The 8,593-nt window shown below is 57.5% G+C and overlaps 1 protein-coding gene across 2 annotated transcripts; it reads left to right on the top strand.

The window, feature by feature from the left end:
- The first annotated feature begins 1,058 nt into the window (after positions 1-1,058).
- Positions 1,059-8,593, top strand: WBP2 (WW domain binding protein 2). Of its 2 annotated transcripts, XM_055575166.1 has the most exons (8): positions 1,059-1,216; positions 3,414-3,522; positions 4,695-4,830; positions 5,521-5,613; positions 6,409-6,543; positions 6,733-6,855; positions 7,299-7,375; positions 7,495-8,593. In XM_055575166.1, the coding sequence occupies exons 1-8, from the start codon at positions 1,158-1,160 to the stop codon at positions 7,546-7,548; spliced, it is 786 nt and encodes a 261-aa protein (XP_055431141.1). In that variant the 5' UTR covers positions 1,059-1,157; the 3' UTR covers positions 7,549-8,593. The 2 variants fall into 2 exon arrangements, with proteins under 2 accessions (XP_055431141.1, XP_055431142.1); XM_055575167.1 differs by lacking the exon at positions 6,409-6,543.

Genomic DNA, 8,593 nt, shown 5'->3' with positions numbered 1-8,593 from the left:
CACCACTTGTCAGGAAATTAGCAGTGTGCTTCAAATCAAACTCTGATCCCTTAAAATCAATGACGCACCAGCACCGCCCCGCGGGGAGTGAGACACCACCACCACCCCCCTTGCCCCGCCCGAACTCCCACTCCGATAATTCCCGGTAAAGACCCGCCTCGAAGGTGGGGGAAGTTTACAAAACTACAGCGGCCGAGCGGGGACCGCACAGTGCCGGGTCACCGTGAGTCAGCCCTAAGCATTCGGTCCCGCACTGTGCCCAGTTGCATTCAGTTCCTCCTACTCTGGTTTAAAATCTTCGAGCCTGGAAAATGCTGGGAGGGCCGGGCGGCAAAGCCAAAACGTTCTAGAGGGAGCAGCGCCACCGCGAGGCCAGCTGCGGTGGACGAGGCGATGAGATGCAGGCGTTGGGCTCGGGTTCTCCCCGCACCGAGATTCCCACCGCCCACTTCGGAGGGTTTGAGTTTGATTTCATGGGAGCGATCGCAGTTTTTCCTGACGATTCTCTGCCAAACAGAGACTGGTCTTGCACTCATCTGTCTGGCTCAGTGATTACTCAAGTGTGTATGTGTGTGTGTGTTGGCGTGAGGGGTGGGGGGCAAAGTCATATAAGAAGTTCTCCCCAAACGTTTGTAGACGGAATGAAGCTGCCCCACTTAGTGATCAGCGCTCCTACAGCTGGGGTAGGTTACAACCCCCGTCCTGTGGGTATGAGCTTTTGCCTCCAGCGCCTTTACGATTAATTCCTCTGTGGCGAACCGAACTATTCATTCGGCTCCCTGGGAGGACGGAGTGGAGGTGGGTGGGGATTAGTTAATGCAACTCATGGAGTCAATCGGGGCCTGTGGTCTCGGAGACTACAAGTTCCAGAATGCATCCTTCCGCTAGCGTGTAGGGAGAGGTCGGGGTTGAGGGAGCGTTGCCTTCTGGGAGTTGTAGTCTTGAGCTTGTTTGTGATGCAGGCGCTACCCGGGGAGGGGGGAGGGGGCGAGGCCGTAAACTATTAGCACGTGACGCCAGTGATCAGGCTGTAGGGCCAGCTTCCGCACGGGAGCTGTGATTGGCTGGCACTTATATGAACGACGCCACCAGGGGCGGGCAGAAGAAGGGCGCAAGCGCACTGCGTCGCCAGGTTCGGGACCCTGTTCCGAGGGACTATGGCGCTCAACAAGAACCACTCGGAGGGCGGCGGAGTGATCGTCAACAACACCGAGAGGTGAAGACAGTGCGGAAGAACCCTAGAGGCCCGCAGGGGCGGGCGTCGAGGGTGTGGGCGGTGGGCGGCGGGGCGTGAACCCGTGGAGAGGGGAAACTGATGGGTGTTGGGGGGGTGGGTAACGGCTGGGGGCGGGGCTGCGGGAAGCTGAGTGGGTGTTGAGGGAGGGGCCGGGATGTTGCGATCAGCTGTGGGATGGGGTCGGGGCGGCCGGATGGGACCCGGGGCTTGCAGAGACAAGTGGAGCCCGCGGGTCGTCCTCGAACCCCTTGCCCAGAGTAGGAGACGTTAGGATACACGGAAAGCTTTAGACAAAAATAATTGCCATTTATTTAGGCGTTTACTGTGTGTTGGGGAGGGGCTACATCTGTTCTGCCTTTTTTCAGTGTGTGAATCCTGTGCGGCTGATGCTGTTACTCTACACATTTTACATGTAAGGAAACTGAGGCACAGGAAAGTTAAGAAACTTGCTTGAGCTCACAGAGCTGTAACAGCAAAGGAGTCTTGATTCCAAAGTCAGTAGCCTTAACTACCAGTATGTAGCCTTCCAGTATATTCCAGAACTGCTCAGTTTCCAGGTGAGAAACTGAGGCCCAGAGGTGAAATTACATAGTTAACGATCGTCAGATGCCTGACATATTTCCTATAAAGGTCCATCTTTGCCTGTTTCCCTTGAATTCCTATTGGCTCGGGTCACTCCCCAGAGCAGTCTCCCACCGTCCTGCCCACTGCCCACTCAGTTCTGTCTCTCCTCCTACCTTCCACTCCTTGAATGGCTTCTCTCCTCTTGCTCCTTGGGCGTTGAGAATCAGACCAGCCATCCCTGGTGGAGTGACCCAAAAGCACCTCTTGAAGGAGCAAAGAAAGAATCCCCAGAAGAGACTTGGTGGGATCAAAGCCTAGATACTGGTTAAGGTCAGCACTCAGCCCAGGGCTATAACCCGGCATGCTTGTTGAGTCAGAGGAAAGCACTCAGGGAGCTCAGAATACTGACTCTTTCTCCATGTTACCGGCTCAGGGCCTGCCAGGCCCAGCCTGTTCCTGATCATGACCTCTTTTCTCTGAGCTTTCCTTGTCTTTTCTGGTACTGGTCCTCTTTCCACTTAGCCCTCCCCAGTGAAGGAAGTTGTGATATCTGGGAGGGGAAAAAAGACAAACAGAACCACGTGAACTTGGACTGCGTTGTCTTGTAATCAGAGAAACCTCACATTGCCCTGGGTGTGTAGCCTCTCTGTGTGCGAGCCAGTCCCAGGGTGGACAAACCCCGCTGATGCCATTTGGTACCATCTCCTGGGACTGTTCTTTCTCTCTCAGTGGGGCTTTTCCAGGACAAGAATGTTATCTTGAAAACAAAAAAGAATGTTATCTGTCCTCCTGGGCCTCCTACCTGGTTTAGGACTCAGTGCTGCTGCATAATGGTGTGCCTTGTTTTTAGCAAATGCTTGAGCCCATTTCTGAAGAAGTTGTGTAAACAGTAACTGAAGTCTCCATTCAGCATATAAAGCTTAAATAGTGAACCTCACTCTTCAAATCAAGAATCCTTGTGAGAGCGATGAGAGCTGTGGACTGTCACAGGAAAAAGCACGTGTGTGATCATCTCAAGGACTCATGGACTGGTACCCCTGCAGACTCAGCTTAGGCACCCCAGGTTTAGAGGAACCCTGAAGTGAGCCCTTTGGTAAGGTGGAGAGTCATGTCTTAAAAAGTTAGGCATCAGGCTTAAAAAGGCAAACCAACAGAAACAGAGCACCTGCCATAAGGACCTGGAAGAAAAACAGAAGAGTTAACCCAGATGGTCTAACCTGATTGGAGGGATTATGGTGTCTGCAAAGCCCTGCGGCTCTTCTACTGCACTGGTCACTTTTTTTTCCTGGCTGTGCCCTGCGGCTTGTGGGATTTTAGTTCCCCGACCAGGGGTTGAACCTGGGCCTTACGCAGCGAGAATGGGGAGTCCTAACCACTGGACCGCCAGGGAAGTCCCTACACTGGTCACTTCAGGGCTGTGTGGGTGGGGTTCGGGGAACCCAGCTTGCTCATTTTTTCCATGGCTATGTTGTTATGCTCCTCACAGCAGTGTTGAAACAACCACATGCTGGCCGCTACTCATAAGCAGCTGCTCCCCAGGAGGGTTCAGTCCTTGGGGGTGACAGATGGTGACTCCAGCAGTCTCATCAGGGCCTGTTCTCTTTTCTCACAGCATCCTGATGTCCTATGACCATGTCGAGCTTACGTTCAGTGACATGAGGAATGTGCCAGAGGCCTTCAAAGGGACCAAGAAAGGCACCGTCTACCTTACCCCATACCGGGTAAGTTGTACAGTGAGACAGCTGGTTTGGAGACTCGTGGCTCCAGGAGGCTGATGTGAGAGCCTTAGGTCAGCCTCAGCCTCGTGAGTTTAGTGGCCTCTGAACCCTGGTGAATGTCAGCATGTTTCTGTCACATCTCTCTGGTTCTCGAACCACCAGGCTCTTTGTGCAGCAAAACTGACGGCTGGACAGTGAATCCATGCAAATTCCCCAGCGGCTGCTGCAAGCAGTCTGGAGTTCAGTGCAGCTGCTGGAATGACCTGGGCCTGGGGGGAGAGGCCGTGGTTACTTTGAGTTCTGTAGGAGTAGCCCATGAGGCCCTTGTGAACGTCCAGAGTGATAAGTGTGGTCCATAGGATTCAGTAGCACAGCCGCAGCCTCTGGGCTGGGCAGAGAGCCCGGCCAAACCCAGCAGAGCAAGAAATGCCAGCCTGCAGAATGGGCCTCACCTAAGAGTACCCCGGGCACACTCAGAGACACTTCCAGAGAAACACAAATGATGTTCTTGGAAGAAGATGGCTGCCTGGGGCCACCCGAGAACTGACTTAGAGGTGGAGAGGGGAGAAGCACACAGGCCTTAGAGGAGACCCAGGATGGGTGTCTCAAAACGCTGTCTCTGGGGGTTCAAGTTGGCATCTCCAGTCACAGGTTAAAGTCATGGGTATAAAACAGCAGGTTCTCTGCCCGCAGGGTGAGAGCCTTGCTGATTGGGCAGAGTCCACGGGCAGGTTAGTGCCGTCCCTTTTCCCGGAGTCCGCCACCTGCTGCCGTTGCCCCCTTTCAGTTCTGTGGAGCTCAGGCTGGACCCCTGCTTCGGGAGCCCTTCCCCCACCTCTGCCCTCGCCTCGCAGCCTCTTCACTGAGGCTCCGCGTCCGCCGCCTCCTCACCACCCGTGAGTGACAAGAGCAGGCCATCCTGTTCACACATGTGGCCTGAGTCACGCGTTTTTCTTGTGAATTCACACATCTGGCCTCCCCAGTCCGGCTGCACATGGGGCCTTTTACTCCAAAAGGCACCCTCCAGGGGTGGCTGTTGCAGAGAGTGCCCTGGGGCTGCTGGGTGCTGGCTGCGGCCACCCACCCCAGCCCTGGGAGTGGCGGCCTCACACAGAGGAAGCGGTAGCCAGGCTGGCTGTGGTCCGAGCGGTGATGGCCCTGGTCTCTCCTTGCAGGTCATCTTTCTGTCCAAGGCGAGGGATGCCATGCAGTCCTTCATGATGCCCTTCTATCTGATGAAGGACTGTGAGATCAAGCAGCCTGTGTTTGGGGCAAACTACGTCAAAGGGACAGTGAAGGCCGAAGCAGGAGGTGGGTGACGACGGGGCTCTGGGCTCCGGAGTAGCTTCCAAGACCAGCCCTTGGGCTGCCAGCCGTTCAGTGGGGGGTGAAGTTGCCAAGAGCTGGGAAATGCTGGCATTCAGGATGACAGCTCAGATCAGAGAGAGAGAGAACGAAGGCGGCTCAATGACTGCAGACCCAGTGAAAACGCTCATTGTGACCTGGGGCACGTGACAGATGTTAGGTGTGGGAGGGAGCTGTGTCAGGTGTGCGGGAGGCAGGGGCCTTTTCCCTCAAGCCCGTCTCTCACGCCCAGCCTGCTTGCCAGCAGGCTCTTGGCAGACCCCAGAGACCCCAGCACCATTCTCACTTTCCCCCACACTCAGCCCTGCCTGAGCCTTGCTGCTGAGCTCACAGTTCCCCTTTGGACAGAAGCCAGGCTGGAGGTGCAGGGGTTTGTTCTCAGCACCACGACCCCCTCCCCTGGGAGTGAGAGATCCGCTCTGAACTTGAATCAGCTGTTGCTGCTTCACTGGGGGCGGGAGGCCGTGCAGCTGTGCTTACAGGGCTGCGCAGGAAGTGGACGGGGCCGGCCTGGGCGCAGCGCTGGCGTGCGATGTGCGTGGCAGGCCATTGGATGGGGCCTGGAGAGGACGTATAGCCATCTCTTCAGGCGGAACGCTCTTCTCCTGAGCTGTTGATGCGCTGTTCTCTTCTCAGGTGGCTGGGAAGGCTCTGCATGCTACAAGCTGACCTTTATGTCCGGAGGCGCCATCGAATTTGGACAGCGCATGTTACAGGCGGCGTCTCAAGGTATCGGGGCTCTCAGAATCCGGGGCTGAGGACACGTGGAATGCGCGTGCTGTTTTGTTCATTCGGGTTTGTTTCCTTTTAGTTCTGCTTTTTAAGCAGTCAGGAGGTGAATTCCTGGGCCCCAGGCTGCCCAGGACTGGGAGTTGGGAAGGGGAAAATGAAAGTGTTAGCTACTCAGTCCTTTCTGACTCTTTGCAACTCCTTGGACTGTAGCCCGCCAGGCTCCTCTGTCTATGGAATGTTCCAGACAAGAGGACTAGAGTGGGTGACCGTTGCCTTCTCCAGCAGATCTTCCCGACCAGGCATCGTAGGCAGATTCTTTCCTGTCTCAGCCACCAAGGCGATGGGAAGGAAACCTGTAATTAACATCACCGCCCTGTACCCCAAAGGCTGAGGTTCCTTTGCCTGGAGCAGGTATAGGACAATTTGCCAGAGCCATTTGGCCTCGAGGACATTTGGCCTCACAGAAACAAACCCAGCCTTTGTGCTCCTATGAGGCAACCTGTGAAGTCCCCAAGGGCTGTGTTCCGCAGACCTCCTCACCTTGGCCCCAGGCTCCCCCAGCTCTGTTCTTGCCCCTCCCTGAGCCTCCTTCCTCCCATCCCTCCCTCCACCCCATGCCCTCCGCCCCATCTCCTCTGCCCCAGCTCTGACCTCTGTCCCCACCCAGACCCCTCGCCCTGTCCCTGCCCGAGGCAGCCTCGAGCGGGGAGGGCTGAGGGGCATGGGACCCTGCAGCTCCCCGCGCCCGCCCGAGGCCGGAGACACTCACTTCTCTCTCCCCTTGTACTGTAGCCTCCCGAGGCGAAGCCCCCAGCGGAGCCTATGGTTACTCTTACATGCCCAGTGGGGCCTATGTCTTCCCCCCGCCAGTCGCCAATGGAATGTACCCCTGCCCTCCTGGCTACCCCTACCCACCGCCCCCACCTGGTGAGTGTGTCCTTTGCTGCCCACCCCGCACCCCCGCCTCCCGCCCCCACCCAAGCCAAGGGGTTGCATAGGGGAGACTTGTTCTTGGACCTGCTTCAGGACGGATGGAGCAGCTGGAGGGCCTGGGGGGCACCAGCCGAGGGGCCAGGGCGGAGCCGCTCACTGGGTCCCGTCCCTCTCGCCGAGCAGAGTTCTATCCGGGACCCCCCATGATGGATGGGGCCATGGGGTACGTGCAGCCCCCACCGCCGCCCTACCCTGGGCCCATGGAGCCTCCGGTCAGTGGCCCTGATGTCCCCTCCACTTCTGCAGGTGAGCTCAGCCCCTGGGCTGCTCCCCACGGGTGCGCAGAAGCCCCAGATAACACATGACCACTCGCCTAGGGACAGTCCCAGGGGACCAGCCTCATGGTGGCCGGTGGTGAAGAAAGATCAGTAGATGGCAGCCCGCTCTCTTGTCTTTAGCTGGCCGTGCTCCCTGGGAAAGGTTTCCCTCTGTATCTCAAGTCTTCTCATCCGCAAAATGTGCCAACAGAACCACCTGGGGGTGTCGTGGTGAAGATTGGATGGGGAGGTGTACAGGGGGTGTCTCGATAGTGCCGGAAGCACTCAGGGAAGGTTAACCACTGCTTGATTCATGGAACTGGGTCCTTGGCACCAGCCACCCGAGCACTGGGGGGCCGGGGTTGCAGGGCGGCTGGAGGCAGCGGGGAGGCCTGTCTCTGGGGCTCGTCCCGAGTGTGCGTGTTCTCACAGCTGAAGCCAAGGCCGCGGAAGCAGCTGCCAGCGCCTATTACAACCCGGGCAACCCACACAACGTCTACATGCCCACGGTGAGTGGGGTGGGCACACGCTGGAGGGGGACCCGCAGCCCTAGCTGCTGGTGTTCAGAGGCGGGAGAGACCTCTCCTTGTTCGGACGGTCCTAACGTGATCTTTCCTTTCTTCCTCAGAACCAGCCTCCACCACCTCCCTACTACCCCCCCGAAGATAAGAAGACCCAGTAGACCCCGCCACCCCGTCCTCCTGCCTCCCCTCGCTCTCTCCTCCCCTCCCCTTGGGGCTGAGTCGGGGTTGTGGGGCACAGTGGGAGGGCCTTGTCCTTCCTCCAGCTCTGATATAAAACGGTTATCAGGAACTCGCCTCGAGGGAAGGGGGGGCCCCTTGACTTGGGGCGGTGCCTCCCAGTTTCCCACGCAAGTCCAGAGCCCGCCGGCTTCCTGCGTCATCCCATTGGGGGGCGGGGGGCGCCCTGTCCCCATCCTGCTCTCGTAGCTTCTGCCCATGGAGGGACTCTCTGGCCACCTCCTCCGCCGCAGTCCAGCTCTCTGATTTTGTAGCTGCTTTACCCCCAGCCTCATGAGCCCTGCCCGCGTCCCTGCCCCCGCCCCAGCACCCTGCCAAGCACCACTCTTCTTTCCGTCTGCCCTCGTCTGTGCCTGGCTGAGGAGAGCCTCCTGCCTGCCAGACTGTCCACCTGCATTCCATCCCCAGCCGGCCGCCCACCTTCACACTCACCTTCCCGTCCCTGCCTCGTCCTGGGTCTTCCTGTCGCCTCCGCTTTCGACGTTTGGGGTTTCCTACCAGCCGCCAGGGTGGGTGGTCTGGGGGCAGCCATGGCTGGGGGCAGAGCCCTCTGCTGCCTCGCTGTTTTTTCTGGAATTTGTTTCCGTTCACCTCTCCTTTCCCTCTAGAGGGGGCCTCTCGGACTGGAACTGGAGAATGCATATCCACTTGGGGGCCGCCGGGTGGGCTGGGAACCAGAGCCCTGGGGCCCGGCCTGGGCGTTGACCGTGAGCTCTTGCCAGCCCCTCAGCCCGCCTTCTTCCCTTTAAGCTTCGTACCTGGTTGGCACTGTGTCCCTAGATGCACTAACATTTTGCTCTCACTTGCTCCTGGACTGGCTGTGAAGAGAGGAGATGGTTATTTAGAGGATTCCCTATTTATTTGACCAAAAAAAAAGTTCAGTTAATATATTAATGTGAAATAAATCCTGTTTGCACCTTGATTTGTTTGCTGAAAATGTGAACTAGTAAAAATGAAGTGACTGGA

Source organism: Bubalus kerabau, chromosome 4 (genome assembly GCF_029407905.1).
Source record: "Bubalus kerabau isolate K-KA32 ecotype Philippines breed swamp buffalo chromosome 4, PCC_UOA_SB_1v2, whole genome shotgun sequence".
NCBI classification, from domain to species: domain Eukaryota; kingdom Metazoa; phylum Chordata; class Mammalia; order Artiodactyla; family Bovidae; genus Bubalus; species Bubalus kerabau.
This window is presented reverse-complemented; position numbering and strand designations above follow the sequence as displayed.